The sequence below is a fragment of the Lissotriton helveticus genome, chromosome 8 (genome assembly GCF_964261635.1).
Source record: "Lissotriton helveticus chromosome 8, aLisHel1.1, whole genome shotgun sequence".
In the NCBI taxonomy this organism is placed as follows: domain Eukaryota; kingdom Metazoa; phylum Chordata; class Amphibia; order Caudata; family Salamandridae; genus Lissotriton; species Lissotriton helveticus.
The window spans coordinates 1,227,599,493-1,227,619,435 of NC_136069.1; the positions used below are offsets into that span (position 1 = coordinate 1,227,599,493).

At 46.6% G+C, this 19,943-nt stretch overlaps 1 protein-coding gene across 4 annotated transcripts in view; it reads left to right on the forward strand.

Annotated features, from left to right (window-relative positions):
- Positions 1-19,943, forward strand: part of UNC50 (unc-50 inner nuclear membrane RNA binding protein) — a 91,734-nt gene that overhangs the window by 54,278 nt on the left and 17,513 nt on the right. For all 4 annotated transcript variants that reach the window (XM_078658199.1, XM_078658198.1, XM_078658196.1 and 1 more), the window contains 3 exons: positions 715-835; positions 1,805-1,944; positions 2,035-2,136. In XM_078658199.1, coding sequence (XP_078514325.1) covers positions 715-835; positions 1,805-1,944; positions 2,035-2,136 — 363 coding nt within the window. The remainder of the gene's footprint in view (positions 1-714; positions 836-1,804; positions 1,945-2,034; positions 2,137-19,943) is intronic.

Here is a 19,943-nt window from a genome sequence, read left to right on the forward strand (position 1 = left end):
TCTCATTCTAGCCACATATACCGCCCACTAGTACTTCTGATGTACAAGATTTAATTTCTTGTCATCCTCTGTAGTGTGATATTCACACAGATGTCCTCAAGTCATGCATTACTGTCCTATCCAATACGCTAGCACAGACTTGTCCTGCCTACCTTTAAATATTACAATGCACAAGAGATTTTTTGCACTCCATGCAATACAGCCCATGCTCCTTTTTTTCTTACATGTGTCTCCAAATGTATCTCAGGGCATGAAATGGATTTGGAAGCATCCTACTTCGGCCCCAGCCATAATTTATTCTACAGTGGTCTTCGGTCCTCAACCCCCATATCATGACATATACCTGCTCCTTTTATATTCTCCTCAATCCAGTTTGTCATTGATTACATTTCTGCCACCTGACCATGCACTCTGAAGAGGTATACTGCCGGTTTTACCTATAAAGCAACTTTGTAGTGAAAAAAGTCTTTATATTTTTCAGGTTGTTTAGGTAACATGAACTAAGAAGTCTCTGTGTGTGAATTTGTTTGCCAGTTGCTGCATTTTAATTCGCACGTCGGTGTTAGCAAATAAGATACAGTTCACCTGTGATTCTGAAATGTTTTGTACATTAACGTAGGTAACATTTTGTGAAGGGCACAGAGCCAAAAAGAGAGAGAACTAGAGAACAGAATTATCTCTGAAGCAAGACTGATGTTGTTATATTCCCAACAGTGTCTACACTCGGATTTGGATTTGTCCTGGACATGGGATTTTTCCAGATACTGAAGCTCCTCCTTTGGGTTATATTTATAGACTGCATAGGTGTTGGCCTACTTATTGCAACCCTCATGTGGTAAGTGATTTTCTTTAGTCAAACACCTAATTTATGTGCATGAGTTTATTTTCATGTATTTATAGCACTTAAAACCAAAGCTATTTACAGTAATTAATGAAATGCTACCATTTAGTTTCTTGAGTAGCAGTTCAAGGGATTGCATGTAGCATCACTGCTTTAGAAAGAAACACAAAATGTGTTGGAACGTGTTTTTTCCCCTAATGTTTCGCTGAGCTGTTGGATGATTGATGTGGAAACTCTGAGCCATAGCACACTACATTAGGATAGGACTATGCTATGAAGGGTCGATGAAATGTGGAATTGGCTGAAAAACGTATTATTATCCAAATTAGTCAACATTACTCTGATCATTCTAGTGCCATGGAGCCGACACTGAGTTATAATTTGTTTATTTAAACTATATTGATGTGTCCTGTAATCAAGTTAGTTGTATTATACTTAACTTACATCATTGTAATTGCATTTATGTAGCGCTTACTACCCCCGACAAGGCGCAAAGTGATTTTTCGGCGAGTAGCACGGTACTCCGAATTATGATCACACTTTGTCTGTATAATGAGCTAGCTTGTATTGTTGTCTAAATCATTGCACATGCATGCACCAAAAATGGTTAAAAAACCAAATGACAGGTCTGCCAGTCTTGGAGCATTTCCTTCAGAAATTGCTTTAATTCTGCTGTAGTCTTTTAATCATACACCCCTAGCAGTGAATTCACTTTGGCTAACAAAATTAGGTTTCTTTACATACACCTTTTAAGACTAACTTTTGGGTGCCAATGTTTCCATCCATTAGAGGCTGTTGATTGTGAACTCTCCATATTTAAAACCTTTTGTTTTATTAAGATTTTAGCTGGATGTGTGATATACAGTGTGGCAAATGTAAATAGCATGTACAGAAATGTTTTAGTTCTTTATTGTTTGAACATAGTTGTTTTAATGAATTCTTCTGTATAATATTTCCAACTAGGTTTATTACGAACAAGTATTTAGTTAAACGTCAAAGTAAAGATTATGATGTGGAATGGGGCTATTCATTTGATGTCCATCTAAATGCCTTCTATCCACTCTTGGTTATCCTGCACTTCATCCAGCTGTTTTTCATCAATCGTAAGTACCTTTCCACTATTGGCAATAAAAAGCAAGTGTAGCATTTCATATTGTATATTAACATGAACCCACTTCTTATTTCCTTTGCAGATGTTATATTGTCGCAATGGTTTGTTGGATACTTTGTTGGGAATACATTTTGGTTGCTCGCAATTGGCTATTATATCTATATCACATTTTTGGGATACAGTGGTAAGTCTCAAGAAACACATTTATATACTCTGTAAAATTGATCCACTTTGGCGCACATTTAAGAAAGATGCTGTCCTTGTTCCTGCAGTTAACAATGATTATATAGAAACTGTCTAATAATGCATATCTTTTCCACATGTTCTAGGGTCCCTCTTTGAGAGAAAATCTTTGGTTCTTCTCTGGTTTAATGTAGAAGTTGTATTTCAGATGCCTTGTGTAATCTCTGTTCAGTTTTAGTCGATTGCATTTTCTTGATAGATATCCCTGAAAAGTCTTGCCAATATTTTTTGAATATTTTAGTGGGTCTGATAGAGACGTTCAGCCGCAGATTCCTTACCTTTGAATTTCCCAGGTATTAGACTGGATCTGGAAGAATTTTTTTCAAGCAATAACCCTGCGCCCCACCAGGTGGCGTTGGCCGGCTCCACTTGGCGTCGTCCGTGCCAGAGGTGACGTCCGAGTCACCTATTTAGGTGCCACCTCGGTGCACTGTAGTAAGTTCTTTTTTTTTTTTTTTACACGCTAATCCATGAAGGGACTAACCTGTGTCACTGTCTGGATTTTTTTACTTTTTATTGACCCTCTTTTTTTTTTTGTTAGTTTATAGGAAGTCATGTCCTCTGGGAAGACTTCAGGGTTCAAAGAGTGTGGCGCCTGTCACCATGCCATGTTGGTGACTGACTCACATTTGGTTTACTTGTGGTGTCTGGAGCACGACCACGACTCAAAGTCATGTTCCGACTGATGGGCCATAGGTCCGAAGGCTTTGTGGGAGCGGTCCCTAAATTTGCTTGCTACCCAGCAGACGACGCACTGCCTGACTCCACAGATGTCTCAGTCCTGGTCAAGAGGAAGGTCCCTGAACCACTCCAGAAGTCCCAAGTCCTCTTTGTCCCACTCACGATCCTTGGAACACTCGGGTAAGAGGCACTAGAAGTTGTAGCATGCTTTGACTTCTCCCCGACCACCGGTCGAGGCGATGGGGGAGCCTTGGTGTTCAAGGCCTTGTCCTTTGAAACCTTTGTCTGTGTCAGCTCCGCGCCTCCCCGCTTTTCCGTGTGCCGGAGCAACCCCTGCTCAAATTAAAGAAATGTATGAGTCCACATGCCTCATTTTAGAGTGGCCTGAGCCCTCCGCCTCGCCTTTGTGCCCTGCAGGGTGAGAGGAGGCTCCATCAGGTTCCTTGCTGGCAGCTCCCCACCCCTCCATCCGGCCATGGATACGGATCGGCACGGATTGTACCATTGTGACCTTCCCCGTATCTGATTCTCCTGGCGACGCTTGTGCCCTTTGTCGAAGCCAGCCCTAGTCTGATCGCTGATGCCACGGAGCCGGTACTGCGTCAAACGATGCTGATTCCGGTGCCTACAGGACCCATTGGCTCTGTATCGTCCCCTGAGCCTTATTTGGACAGGTCAGGATTGGGAGAAGAAAGGGGCAGGGTCACTGGACCCTTTAGAATACCAGCGCTATGATCAGGATATGGACTGGCATGAGGAATTGGGTGAGGGCAGTTACTGGATACATCTTCAGATACTGGCATGCTTTCTCCTAACGTGGCTAGGGAGGAGGGTGCTTCATATGCAATGGTGGTGCGCAGGGTAGCTTAGGTCCATAACCTACATCTCCCCACAGTGGCGGTCAAGACTAACATCTTGATGGAGTTGCTACAGCCTGGAGCTTCCTCTTCAGAACCCTTGCTTCCGTTCAGTGAAGCCCTCACGAACGTCCTTCTGGGAACCTGGTTCAAACCCAGCACAGGGGCTCCCGTACACAGGACGATCGCCTGCTGTTGCCGCCCTGCACTGGGCGATCCAAACATCCTTATAACACACCCCACTCCAGAGAGCTTGGTGGTCCAAGCCTCCACTTCACATGGCGCGTTCCCTGACGCTCCCCCGGACAAGTAATCCAAGAGGCTGGGCAAATGGGGCAAGAAAGTGTTATCTTCTGCCAGCCTTCCAGTGCAGTCAGTGAACACTGAATGCTTATTGGGCCATTATTCCCACTCTCCTTGGGAAACTGTTTCGCATGCTCCTCGACAGGTCCTGGAGCAGGCCGCGGACCATCCTCTCCCAAGCAGTATCAGACGGGAGAGATGCAGCAAAGTTCTCCATCTGATGTGGTTTAGACACAACCAACTTGCTGGGCGGAGCGATTTCCACGCCTGGCTGAGAACATCTAGCTTTTCGGGGATGTCTATGCCTCGCTCATTGACATGCCCTTTGATGGCACCCGTCTCTTCGGAGACAAGGCAGACATAGTGCTGAAGCACTTTAAGGACTCATTGGCTATGGCCTAGTCCTCGGGCTTCTCAGCTGCCCTCCGTTCCTATTCTGCCTTTCACTCCTTTTGTAGCTTCGAAAGAGGCTTTCAAACACGCCAGCCCTATCCCAGCCACCAGGACAGCCCTGGTGCCCCACGGGCTGTCCTGCTCGCTGAGCTCCTGCCTGACTGCTGCACCGGGGCTCCAGGGCTCCGGGTCGGAATCTACACAACTCGGCGACACCAGTGTAAGCAAGCGCTCTGTTGCCAAGGTGAGCTCTGTGTCCCCCCCCTCCACTCTACAAGCTGTGCTCTGCGTCCCCCCCCCCCCCCCCACTCCACCCCCTGAGATATTTTGGAGCCGTGATCGGGGATGTAACTTTGCAGATGGGGGGGGGGGGGAGCGGTCTGAACGAGTGCAGGTGAGCGAGGGCAACCCTACCCCCGTGAGACTCTCGGTGAGATCGTGGATCATTGCTCACATCGTGTCTCTCAGTCAGATGCCCTTCCGCCACCCCCCCCAATAATTGGCGTACAAGTATAAGTTAGTCTGCTCCCAAATGCAGCGTCTGCACAGGCGAGTTGGGGAACCGCCTGTCCTGATTAACACTGTTGCAGCATGGTGAGCACGATGTTCATGAGGTTCCTGAAGTTTTATACACGCAAATAACTACTGTGAATGCTCTGAATGGTCTAACACAGCGGTACTGGCATGCAGAATTAATTCTGTGGTCAAAGCGGTCCCTGCACTCTCCACTAACTAAAATGGCGGGGGCCATAAAGAAGAGCCATAAATCGCCTCCACTGCCCACCAGATGACCATGAGGCTACATACCAATGAGCTCAGGGGTCACCAAAATAGAGATAAGACGCGCTCCTCTCCTCCTTGCAACACTGGAGCTGTACCTTCTCCTCCCCACCAACTAACACAGATGATGGACTAACCAGACCTACCCTAGAGTAGAAAGGGAAACCTAACTCTCTAAAAGACTTTAACAACAGACAAAGGACTACTACAAAGGACGCTGGTTCATCACTAATTCATTAGTAGTTTAGCCCTATTTGTATACTATATATGTTGTAAGCTGCACCTATCTCACCTTTTTTCCTATCATTCACTGTTCGCTACCTCATTTATTTGGTTCTTTGATGTAAGCTACTTCCATCTCACTCTACCACTATGTTGCACTGATTATTACTACCTCATTTACTTCGTTTAGTCATGTAAGCTGCACCCAACCACTTTCTACACCTAGATTACACCGCTGCTACCTCTTACTTTATGATGTGTAAATTTGATTACACCTAACCGGCTCTACCTCTCATATGTTGTACATGGTGTAAGCTGATTGCTACCTCGCATATAGTATACACTTTGTAAGCTGCACCTATGCACTATTTGTTCCTGGATTGCACCGACTCCTACCTCTTTTATATATATATATATATATATATATATATATATATATATATATATATATATATATATATATATATATATATATATATTTTTTTTTTTTGTGGCTAATTTTGGCCACTCACTCACTAGTGTCACTCCTTTGCCCTGTAACCAACGGCTGACAGTTTTTATTGTCGTCCTTCTCCTACACCCAACATTACAGCCATCCTAACATGGAGCTCATCGGTAAGCACACTTTTAGAATCAACTACCCTTCCACTCTCACCAAAAAAGCCGCTAAACGCTTTAAACATAACTTCTTGAGGTCGCACCCTGAAACACCCTTTGCCGACACCTACTTCTCACCGGGCAATGGAGCCCTGAACATTGATATCATCTTCCACACCTCACGCAGAGCCCAATGGAGAAAAGCGTTCCTAACCCTACTCACCGTCTCCACCACCAGGAAAACAACTCATGGCCTAACTCTCTCTATCATACCTTCCCAACTCTTCCCTGGCAGGACTACCATTACTATCTACAATAATGGGATTGTCCTAATTCAATCCACGGACCAGAACCTGGAACTACTAGACAACCTGTTCCCCAAGTTCAAAGAGCACCTTTCCAAGCTGCGGACCCCCACCCAGAACCCCACCAGCACTATCACCCCTGACGTCGCAGCCCCCACCCACAACACTTCTAACATAGCTCAGCGTCGGATCCACACACACCTCACCTCTACCCCCAGCACCCTAGTCACTCGCCCACCTGCTGTTAACGCCCCACACTCCCCAAGCGCAGTCATAAATCTCTCCTCCTCATATACTAGCCGCCCCTCAAACACTACCCCTTTGACCCCCACTCGTACCTCCCCCATCCCTCTCCCCCCTGACATAACAACTCCCACCCACAACACGCCACCATCTAAACACACCACCGTTCGGAGTTTATCCACCCCCCCTCCCATCCCCCTCACGGCAGATCCCTCTCCCTCCCCAGCTCCCTCCCCACTCTCACCCACGACACTCTCACCCTCCCAACCAGTCCTACAGAACATACCGCCTCCCCTACCTTAGCATCCCCCTCTCTCCCCCCTCCTATTCTCAGCCCCCACTTCCTTCCTGTCTCCCCCACTGTCTTCAGCCTTCACTCACTCTTCGACTCACCGGCACCGTCTCCCACTGACGTCACTACCTATGCCTCCCACCCTCCCCCTACTTCACCCACACCCCTCGCCCACAAACCCGCCCACACTTTGAATGCCATCCCACTCATTGCCACCGCAGAACCTTCCAACAACGCTAGCATATCCCCCCCCCTCGATACCCTGCCCGCTTTCCAGCTCACTACTCAACCATTCACCAATGGCTCTCACCACCAACCCCATCTCCAATCCACCTCATGACCTGACTTTATCCACCCTCCAACAAGTCAAAGAGGATCTCCTACAAGTCAAAAAAGATCTCCACGCAATCAAAGACCTTCTCTTCTCACAGCCCACTCTACCTCCCACCATCCCTCTACCCTACAAACGACGCACCCTCCCTACATACCCTCGCCTCCAACGACCCCCGCGCTGGCCGACTATCCCCGTTCGCAATAACTCCCACCGCCCCCATCGTATCCTCAACCCACTGTCGGACCGCGACCTATGCTCTCTCCTACGCTCTTATGGCCCAGGTCCGGTAAAACACATATCCAACACACACATCCCCATACCCACAATTCTTACAAATCCTCTGAGGCTCCCAACCATTAACAACAGAGGTTCCGTCCCTAACAACCTCAGAAAAGTCCCCCTCACACTAGAAGGCTCGACCACCCTTCTCACTCCCAAACTCAAATGCATCCTACTCAATTGCAGATAGGCCCAGAGACACTCCTCCGACATCGCTGATCTCGTCTCAGCAATGGATCTGGACCTAGCCATTCTGACTGAAACGTGGCTTACTGAAGCCTCTACCCCGATTATGGACATACTAGTCCCCCCCAACTATCACATCATTAGACTGGACAGGCCTGGCAAGACAGGCGGGGGAATTGCATGCATTTTTAGGAGCAACCTCTCCGTTACTAAAGCCACCTCCCCCTCCCCTACCTCCTCTGAACTCCTCTGCCTCGACATCACCAGCGAGGGCAAACAAGTTTGTGCTTTACATCTCATCTATCACCCGCCTGGTGACAACCTCATATTCACCCAACAACTCATGGACATGATCACATCCAATGCCGGTTGGCAGACCACCCAAGTCTATCTGGGTGACTTCAATCTCCACTGGAACGATCAGAAAGACACAGTGGTGAATAGTCTCAAAACTTTCCTTAATGCGCTTGACCTCACCCAAATATGCGATAGACCAACACACGACAAAGGCTCGATACTCGACCTCATCATCGCCAAAGAGAACTCTACCCAACTGGAGGCGATCCAACCCTGCGACTGGTCAGATCACCACATTATCACCTTCTTTGTCAACGAAACAGTTAAACCTAACCCGGCTCAACCAACCAAATCCAAAACATGGAAAAGGGACATGAAGAATCTCAACCCCTCTACCCTGCCTCCCCACATCGGCAATCTCCTCCTTCCCCCTTCAGGTGCCTCGGATGTTCAATCACTGACCGACCACTACCTTGACTCTATGAATACAATAGTCAATGAAGTCGCCCCATTGCAATTGAAGAGAGTCTCCACCAAAATTTCGAACCCCTGGTATGACGATAGACTCAATGACGACAGGCGTTCTATGCGAATGGCCGAGCGCACCTGGAGATCTGACCCTTCATCACTGCATCTCAAAAGGCTTAAGAACAAGAGAAATGCCTACTTCAGGAAAATAAAGCGCACAAAGTCGGACTTCTTTAGCCGCCAGTTGGACCAAGCAAAAAACAGGCCAAGAAAGCTGTTCGAACTAATAAAGACTCAAACAAAGACACAACCCTTACAATCAAACAGCACAACAAGCGACACCCCACACTGTGAAGCCTTCTCTGCTTTCTTTAAGCTAAAGACTGACAACATAAGAAATGACCTCATCATGGATGTAAGCCGATTCCCCATCCACACCAGAATGTCTAACACTCAACCTAAAAACAAGGCATCATGGCTGCACTTCGATACCTACTCGGAAGAAGCAATACAAAAACTGCTCTGCACCTTGAAGCCCTCTAATCACCTCATAGACCCCCTACCTGCTAATGCTGTAAAAGACTACATCCCCTTGCTCCTCCCTCTTTGGACCAAAATCATCAACAGCTCCCTTCAACAAGGTCTCATTCCAGACTCCCTCAAGGTGGTGCAAGTCACGCCTATACTCAAGAAAGCTACAGCTGATCCGTCTGACCTAAACAATTACCGTCCCATCACCAATATCCCCACCCTGGCCAAACTGCTGGAGAAATGTGTCCAACTCCAACTAACAAAACACATTGACCAATTTGACCTCCTCAACCCTCATCAATCAGGCTTCCGAGCGAAACATAGCACGGAAACAGCTATGACACACATAATTGATGACGCCCTCCAAATCCTTGATCGCAATGAGTCTTGCCTCCTCATCCTTCTTGACCTCTCTTCAGCATTTGACACGGTCAAACATGAGAACTTGCTGGAGCTGCTAAGCACTAGAATGGGTCTATCGGGAACTGTTCTCAAATGGTTTTCGTCCTTCCTTCATAACCGGTCTCAGAAGTTCAAGATCGACAATGTGCTATCTACACCTGTGCCTGCAGATCTAGGTGTTCCACAAGGGTCCTCCCTCTCCCCCACACTGTTCAACCTCGTCATGGAACCGCTCGCCACCTTGCTCCAAGCATCCAATGTTCAATTCCATATGTACGCCGACGACACACAACTTTACCTAAAGCTACAATCCCCGGAAGATATCAAACATCTGAATTCCACACTTATTAACACTCAATCTTGGCTGGCCGATAATCACCTCAAACTAAATGCTCTGAAAACTGAGTTCCTACTCATCTCACCCCCGGCGAAAATTTCCACCACCCAAACCTGGCTCAATAACCTAACAGCACTCAATGTCCAACCTACCATCGTGGATTCGGCGAAATCCCTTGGCATCACACTCGACGCCAAGCTCAACATGCAGCAGCACGTCAGCAAAGCCACAAAAGGAGCTAATTTCCAAATCAATACACTGAGGAAACTTAAACCCTTCCTCCCTGCCAAAGACTTCCAAACTGCTGTACAAGCTTTAGTCATCCCTCGAATAGACTACGGAATTGTGGCCCTCAGCGGACTCCCGCTATCCACAACAGCACCCCTAAGAGCCTCCTTGAACGCTGCCGCGAGACTCATTACTGGCTCAAGAAAACATTCGCATATATCCCCAGACTTAAAGTCTCTAAAATGGCTGCCTTTTGAAGCCAGAATACAGCTAAAAATTGCAGTTATGACACAATGCACCCAACTACCTCGCTCAAAAGTTGTCTATATCAGGAGGTTCGAGATCCAATAGAAGTACAAAAAATCTACTCCTGAAACCCCGTAGATTCCGGAAAGAGAAAACATACAAGCGCTCCTTCTCGGGAATGGCACCCAGGATCTGGAATGCGCTCCCTCCTGAAACCAGGCTTATCTCCTCCACTGCACTCTTCAAGAAAGAGGTGAAAACCATCCTTCTGGCCAAGATCTCCTGAACTTTATAGGTGCTGGATCAGAGACTCTGCATCGCTTTGTATCACTGTTCACTTGTCCTTTGGCACTATACTCCTACTTGATGGTGACACTACTACGCTACTCTCTTACTACCGACCAATATATGATACACTTTGGTTGATTGAATCACCCTCCCGATGCCTTCACCCAGTGTTCTCTCTATCCTAAGAAATTGGTATAAGCCATCCACACATCCAAGGTTTACCTGAACCCTTCTGTAGTGGGATCAATGACTTGTGCCGTCTTATATTACTTGTTTACCTGATTGTATATTGATATGTTTTCTGTACGTTATTATTATCCTACTATGTTAGTGACTATTATATTGCTCCCATTATCTCTGTTCATTCCTGCTGCCCCTACCCCTGTCTCTGTGAAGCGCTCTGATATCTGTAAGGATCTTGTTCGCGCTATATAAAACTTTGAATAAATAAATAAATAAATAAATAAATGTTCCACAACCCCTGAGCAAACGAGGGTGCAGCTCATTCCCATCATGTGGGTTGGATAGCCAGAGGTCCAGTCAAACCACCCTCCACCCCCTGGCAGCTTCAGCCTCTAAACTCTCCTAATCTTGCCCTTCCTGATCATGGACGTCTAGTTGGTGGCAGGATCAGCCATCACCTTCACCACTGGTGCAATATCACATTGGACTAGTGGGTCCGAAAGATCATGCGAAGGGGCTTCTCCCTCCCCTTCGAGACCACACCTCCCACCATGCCTCCTTCCTACGACTGGCTAACGGAGGATCGTTTAATTGTGCTCCAGGATGAAGTCATGGCTCTCTTTTGGCCAATGGAGCCATAGAGAGGGTCCGGCGCTAGAAGTAGGTCATGGTTGCTATTCCCCTCTAATTTCTGGTCCCGAAAAAGGACAGAGACCACGTCTTATCCTAGACCTTCGAGCCCTCAACTACTTCCTCAAAAAGGAGCAATTCAATATGCTCACATTATCTCAGGTCTGGTCTGTCCTAGACCTGAGAGACTGTATGGTAGTGTTGAAATTGCAGGGCACTTATTTTCATATCTCTGTCCTGCCTGCCCATCAACGCTATTTGTGGTTTACGTTAGGCCTGAGCACTTTCAGTTCAGAGTGCCCCCCTTTGGTCTTACAAGTGCCCCGCTGGTGATCACCAAAGTGATGGCAGTGGTTGCAGCTCTTCTATGCAGATCAGAGGCCCTCGTTTTCAAACACACCTACGTCCATACACTACATAGCTCTGTGCTTCTTGCGTGCAAAGCCGTAAAAAAAGTAACTGATGTCAATTCGCCAAGATGGCGCCTATCTAGGTGAAGCAGATGTCACTTTCCGACGACGCCACGCGGAGCCAACCCGACGCCACCTACCAGCATGCAGGGGTACTGCTCAAAGTCTAGGAAATTCAAAGGTAAGGCATCTGTGGCTAGATCGTGTCTCTACCAGATAAGGCGTCATTAAAGATAAATAACTTGTTCTTCTATTCCTCACTACAAACCCTTAAGTTAGTCTGGCTGTCTTGGTGTCATTTTTGCATTTTTTAATTCTTTCAAGTTCTGTCGTGCAGTTCAGAACTAAGACCTCTAATTCTAGTTAAACCTACATGACACCACTTCTCGTTGAGAAGGAGACTTGATCAATCTGAATGCAAATGTGGAGTGTGAGAACTTCAGTATAGTAGACCAGGTTAGGATAGTTTGATAAATAATACTCAATTTTGACTTTTGCAGATTACGTACAGGTAGGTCATGCAATCAAAATCTGTTCAAAAGCATCCGTCTATTTTGCAGTGTATTTTCCACAGAGCTTCAAACTTTACTTCTTTGCTTGCAATGTTCAGCTGTTCTTTTGGACACTAAATGCTTGTATGTGTACTATATTGGAATAGTTATGCTGTATAGTGAAAAAATAAGCATATGCTTACTTCTTAAATCATATCTCCTAACATCAGTTTCCATGGGCAAAATCATTACTTTTCTGAGGTTTTCTTTTGTAATGGACTTTGATCACCTCAACTTCTCTGCCGCTCGGGGTCGTTTGGGGAAAAAGCCATTTTCAAACTATTTGTTTCCATTGCCTGAGGCAGTTCCCATCAAGCTCTAGCCAGTGATAGTGGTAGACATGTAGGTACAGCTAGAGGCTGGCTTAGTCATTGAGATAAATTAGCAGCTTTCTGGGTAAGTGCACTTTCAAACCCTTGCCCATAGTTTCATGTTTGGGCAAGGATAGACTGTTGCTTGATTTAAATAAGACCTTATTAAGCACTGCGTTAACAATAAGATCACCAGTTCCTGCGGCTAAAAGGTTTCTCAGTATAACCTATTGAGCGGCTAAAAGTCATCTCTGTTATATCTAACAAGTGTGTGCCCAGAAGCCTCTACTGTTTATTTGCTCTGGAAGAAAGCATCTAGTCAAAGCAAAGTTCCTATTTTTTGTAGTATGATGCATTTGAGCAGGAGCGTCCTAGGACCTTTGCAGCTGAAAGCAACATAGTGTACAATCCATTGATAGATTTGTCCTAGTCATTTCTTTCTCTTTGTCCCTCAAAATCCTTGCACGGTAAAAATGCAAATCCTTCCAGTTAGTTGATATCCATATATTTATTTTGATTTAGATGTTCGAGCCCCACAACATAGCACCAATAGTGATACAAGCAGGTTAAAAAGAAAATGCAAATACATTGCAGTCAAGAAATGGGTATTGGTTGCAAGGATCAACTTGTCCATGTGGATAACTATCTCATGACGACTGAAACACTATGCCTAAATTAGAATACGTTTTTGAACAGATGTAGTCACAGTCAGAATCTCTGTTTTGCTTGTCACAGCCTTGAATGGCTCCCATCCTTCTGAGGTCCTAAACCATTGGTTGGCAAAGATGTCTGAGAGAAATGCAGCCATGTAGTGAGGCTGCACTGGCCTCCTAAGGTGATCGTGGGACATGGCGGTGCGCATGGGCGCTGACAAGGTTGTGTGTAGAGCATTGTCCCGCCTGAAAATACTCTGCACAGCAGCCACCTGAATTGGTAGAGGGGCAGGGGGTCATAAAAAAAGCAGTAGTTGGCACAAGTAAGATGATAACCATGGAAGACTGTTTCTATAGGTGTCTGCTTGTCAAAAAAAAAGAGCAGCTGTAACTGCAGCCATTGCGCTGGGGTCTAGTGGCTAAGTCCCTCCTCCCTGGCACCCCAGTTAAGAAGTGGTCTTTCAAAGTTACATTTTAAATAACGTCTCAGCACGGTACAACACACTGCACTGCTGTAGTGTCCTGCTACACTTATAATGTTCTCCTTAAATCATAATGCTGCTCCCTTAAACTGGACATTTGCTGTATGATATACCTAAAGTAAATTGCACATAGCAGGACATCATTTCCCTCATCACAGAGTCCTAAACACCAGCAGCAAGGACCACTGAGAAAAAACAACTCCAGCAACTAACATCTTACACCACCTAGAATTAGCATTATATATCTTAGTGGGCAAAGGAGGAGAAAAAATACGCAATTGAAAAGTTGAATGAAAATATTTTGAACGCATTCTGAACGTGAGAGAACCTAACCACTTGAGTACAAGAGAGATGGGGAGCGAACAGTTAACCGCTACAAGCCATCTTGGGTTCACAGTACTGATATATAAACATAAGTGGCTAAATGAACGATTGAAAAAAGAAACTCTGAACCCGTGTCAACATGAGATAAAAGATGTTCAATTTCAGAAAACTGTCGAAGAACACATTTTGAACATTATCTGTATTGAAAACTTCTATAACCACTTTTTTAAAATTCTTATTAGCAACTTCTGGTTCATTTTTATCTGAAAGCTGCATACCGGAGACTTTTTGGTTTGTGGTCTGAGTCATATAGGTAAATAAAATAAGCGACCCAGTTCTTCTCAAAATTCACAATCTGCTTGCATTTAAAAAACATGAAAGATGTAAACTACACATTTGAAATACATGAGAAATACCTGTTGCAAGTTTTGCCCATAATATGTGGCATAACATGGCGATTTTGGTCACGAAAATGAATATGTGCAGGAATTTACCGAGCATTTTTCGCCTGATGAATCTCAGCATGGTTGACCTGTAGGAATGTATCTTTGGGATGCATTTTGTTTTGCACTCGTGTACCTGGAGTAATAAAAACACCAAACTCAGGAATTACCACGTGAATACGAAGTGATCAGCCTCTCGTAAACCAGACTCTAGTATCTTCCGATAAGCGGTGTAGTCATGCATGGTCGTATTTTGTGTCTCCACCCATCTGTCTAAAGTGCATCATCAAAAGGAACCCTGAGGGACACATTTATTTTTGCACTTTTATATAGCGCAAACTATACCTGAAGGTATCAGAGCACTTTACATGAGCACCAGTTACATCACAGACTGACACAGTTTATTTTTTTTAGGGATGGCGAGATTAAGTTATGTTATGTTATAGGGTATTTGTTAAGCGCACAGCTACTCCGAGGAGTGTCCCAGCGCTATCTTGACCCCAGAACAGAGCAAAAGAAAGACCTAACAGCCATAACCAGCTAGTCTACTCTACTGTTGGAAAAGCCAGGTTTTTAAACTTTGCCTAAAGCTGAGGAGGTCGCGTTCTTGTCTAGGGGAAAGTGGGAGACTGTTCCATAATTTTGCTGCTACTACCTGAAAGGAGCGTCCTCCTTTGCGAGAACGACAAAACTTAGGCACAATTGTCAATTGCTGGGGACCGCAGAGTTCTGGATGGTTTGTAGGGCTGAATTTTATTCCTGATGTATGGGGCCTGATGTTATTTAGGGCCTTAAAAGTCAGCACCAGGGATTTAAAACGGACCCTTTTGTCACTGGTAACCAGTGCAGGGATCTAAGGCGGTTCAATAAGTAGTCCGGAGGGCCCAGATACAACACATTTCCATAGTCCAGCCTTGACATGATCAGTGCTTGGACCACGGTTTTCCTATGAAGTAGGGGAGGAAATTCCTCTTCATTTTTAAAAGCCCAAAACCGGTGCCAGCAACCGATTGGACCTGGGACTTTATCGTCATGTCAGAATCAAATTTCACTCCTAGATTTTTTGCGATTGAGACTGCTATTGGAGGAGGATACATTTTGTGGCCACCATTGGTGCCATTCGACACCTGGAGTGTGTCCCCAAAAAATAATTTCTGACTTGTCAGAGTTGCAGAGTCATTGATTTTGCCTGAACCAGTCAAACACCTTGGTTAGGCAAACATTGACTTCATTGCCGTTAAGCACCTCATCCTTCTCACAGGTAAACAGCAATTGCGTGTCATCTGCGTACGATATCATTTTTGCCCCATATTATTAAAGGAGCAAGGGGGGCATGTATATATTAAACAGGGTAGGACTTAAATTAGAAACCTGTGGAACCCCTACATTCAGTGGAGGGATGAAGGCTGAGAAAGGAGAAGCCCAGACTGTTTGCTGGCGTCTATCCAGAAAGGAAGAAAACCATCTGAGCACCGTGCTCTCCCTCAGTCTATGAAAGAGGCATTCATGTGGCACGGCGTCGAAAGCCGCAGAAAGATCTAATAATATCAGCAGCCTTTCCTCCTCTATCAAGGGTGGTTTTGATTGTCTCAGAAATTTCTAATAGAGCCGTTTCTGTACTGAAGTTTGCTCTAAATCCTGACTGGCTCAGGTGGAGCACCTGGCTGACCTCAATAAAAACTGTGATGATGGCATTCACATATTTCTACAAAGCCGTGGAGAAATAAGGTAGGAGCGATATGGGTCTATAATTGCTGGCTACCAAGGGATCAACTAATGGTTTTTTAAGAGCGGAATCATTTTTCCATGCTTCCAATTTTCTGGCATCCTTCCTTCGGACAGGGATAGATTCAGTATCCGGTTGACAGCTGGATTTATTACTTCAGCAGTCGATGCCAAAGTTTTTGCTGGACAGGGGTCAGAGGGGGATTCAGATTTCAGGGCCTTCATAATTTTAAGTGAAGTGGCCATGGGCATAGGAGAAAACTCCAAAAGGGTGTTCTCCATAGTGGGGCATACAGGGAGAGGCCTATCAATATTGCTCTCCCCGTCCAGGGGGAGGCTACTAAAAGAGTCCTGAATAGTTTTAATTTTCCTATAAACGTATTGTGCAATTCCATAGGTACCGTCAAGTAAGCTTTTTGAAGCATTAGGTGAGGAGAAGTCCTTGACAATCTTGGACAATTCTTTAGCGCAGTTTTCAGCTTGTTCAATTTTTTTTTTTTTGAAAACCTTTATTGTACAGAAAGAGCTCACAAATACGGGCCTACAACCCACCGGGCTGGCCACCACAGAGCCGAGTGTCAGGAGCAATGCACAGAGTATCACAGTATACAAGGGCAAAGAAGCAGGAGAAATAGCAAGCATCTCAGAGCAAGCACAGGAGATAAGAATTAGAAAGGTAGTTTTCGTATTTTTTAAAGGACGGGTTAGGGAGTACAGGAGTATGGCGGGCCGAGAGACAAACCAAAGGGGTGGGGCCGCGGCGGGCAGCAATACAATGATCGTAAAAAACACAGGAGAAACAAATACGAAATAGGCATACCAATAAGCACCGGTCAAAACAAGAGACATGAGGAAAGGCCACCGCACACATCGTCCAATGCCCGCCCACCGCAGCTACCACCTTTCCCACCAAACAGCACAGAAAAGGACCCAAATACAAGAACAATATGAAACGGACCCCCAATAAAGGAAAAGAACCCCGCATAAGGGGGGGGGGGAAAGGAAGGGGGAAGAAGGAAAGGAAGGGACTCTTAACCAAACACCCGCCCCCGGGCGACGAAACAGGAAAACAATAACCCGGTACAAAATAGACATTAAAAATACAGAACACACACCCAACAAATCAGAATCATCGCGATACCGGAAAAAATATCCCAGAAAGACACCAGGGGGACAGACGACGAGACAGAGCCCCGAAAGAAGGGATACACAAGGGCCATAGAACCAAAAAGGGAGAAGAAAGGAGGAAAAAGATCCCCCAAAAACAGCAACAGACCCCCCCACCCACCCCACAAGCCCACCCTACACCCCTGCAGAAGGCTACGGCCAACCCCCCAGCAGCGTGCCTGTCGCCCTAAATAGAACCCGAAATATAGGAGAAAGAAACAAGGTAGAATCAAAGGCAAAAAAGAAGGGCCAGGGAAAGGAAGGAACATCACACACGGGAGAGGGCAAAAAACAGTATTATCTGCAACCACCCCACCACCTGTGTAAAGGGGAGAGAGGCAGAGCCCACGGGAAGTTAAACGATATCAGGATAAGTTTCAGGAGTCCCACGAAGTTACGCAACATCACAACAGCACATGTCGGTCATAGATCAAAAAACAAGACTACCGCATATAATAAGTCATTTCAGCCCTGTCCGCTTTTGTCCAAGGTTGTAATCATCCAAACAAACAAAGTCCAAACGACGAGGGACACAGGGTTCAGGAGTAAATCCAGCGGCAGTCCTGAGGAGAAACGTGAAAGAAAGTACGGAGGATACAAAAAAGTTACGGTACAACCTTCGCACCGCAGGCACAGTTCTATGGACAAGTCCAACGAGGCAAGCCCAGCTGGGTCGGCACAGGCGCCCCGGCCGGGGAGCCGACGCGATGAGAAACAGAAAGGATCATCGAGGCCTGGACAGGATGCAAACGGACCGCAGACCAGCGGCCGAGGCAACAAAGCAGGACGACGAAGGGCGTCGGAGAGTCTCCAATCCAAGGATGCGGTCTCCGCCGGAGGCACAGAGACCAGGAGCACACCAGCCGTACCCTGCAACAAGGAAGCAAAATCCAACGATGGGGGCCCGCATAAATCGAAAAGTGGGTCCGCCTCCACAGGGGAAACAGGCGCAGCCACGGAAGTCCGCCAGGAGTATAGTGCATCCAGGACAACTTGAAGTGCAGGGAACCCTTCACAAGATCCAACATCCGGGCCGTGTGGCGGGCCCCCAGTGCTCGCCCAGGCCCGGCAGAGACTCCCAGGGTCGGCCGCCATCTTAGGAGCTCAGCAAGCCCTCGGTCGTCGGGGGCCCCGGCCGGAGCAACACCAAAGCAAAAGGAGGTCAGCCGAACTGCGGCGGGGCGCCCCAAGGCAGGTAGGAGACCCACCAGAAGAAGGATGTTCGGCGGTCCCCCCGTGCCGCCGGCCCCGTTCTCCGAGCCCGGGCGGAAAATCCAAAATGGCCGGGCCGGGGAACAAAGGGGGGACCAAGCCGGACAAATGTGGAGGCTCTCCCGCAGGAGGCAGCGTCCGCGCCCCGAGGCCCAGGTCAGTCGGGTCCGCCAACGGGCACAGCCGGCCTATTCGCACATCAGCCTCCGCAACCAGATCCACAGCGCCAGCAAGGGCCGACCATCGCGCTCCGTCACGTCCCGTCACTGCAAGGAGGTCCAGGCCAGTCCGCCCCGAAGGCTCCGAGCGGGACCACCGAACAGGATCGACAGCAGCCAGGATCACCGGAGCAACGGGTAAGTGTCCGCGAAGTGCCCGCAGTACCGAAACACCGCAAGGAGGGCTTCCCGGGGCAGGAGAAATACAGGATAATCGAAGAAAACAGGTGGTTGAACGGAGCCGAGCTAAAACGCGGCCATCTCGGTCGCGAGTCAGGCTCCTCCCCCCAGCTTGTTCAATTTTTATAGCCAAAAAACTTTTCTTTTCCTCTCAAACTTTAGCATAGTGGGCCTTCAAAGCCGCTTTATATGTAAGTTTATTTATGGGATCGAAATTTCTCCTCCTTAAACTTTCTAGATGTTTACATGCACGTTTTTTACTTTTCCTTAAGGACTCAGTAAACCACGGTGCTGAGGTTCTGCCTTGTTTGGCCACTCGTGATTTTAAAGGGGCTAGCTGCATGGTTCACTCCTGAAGCCAGCCTTCCAAAGAGAGTACATCATGTTCTAAGTTATTGTTAGCTGGTTTAGTATGATGGCAAAGTATAGCCGCTAAAGCCTCTGATGTTATTTGAAAGAAAGATCTAAAGCTTTTTGACCGATTTTTACTGTAAGACAGACTTGGCCGGAATATTTTCCAACCTAAAGATTAGCAAAAAGTGGTCTGACCAAATAATTGGCAAGGGAACGATTAGTTCTAGCCAAGTCATTGAAAAAATTTGATCTAGAGCATGACCCTTTTCATGCGTTGGAAGCGACAAATAAGGTGTCAAATTGAAAATACTCAATAATTCACAGAGTTTCATAGCGTATGGATGGGTCATTTGGTCGAAATGAAGGTTAAAATCCCCTGGAATCAAGCACTAACTGTACTTTGACACAATGGACGTGATAGCATGGCCCAGGGATTCCAAGAACCCTCCTGCTGGTCCTGGTGGACTGTAAATTACCCCGCCTGCGATAGACTGGTGAGCCGAGATCGTCCGATGGAAACAGAGTCCCTCTGTCCCTTCTAGCTCTGTCATAGGTATTAATTGGCAGGAGAGTGGGTTTTTATATATAATCGGCACGCCCCCACCCCTACCGCCAGATCTATCCTTCCTAAGTATC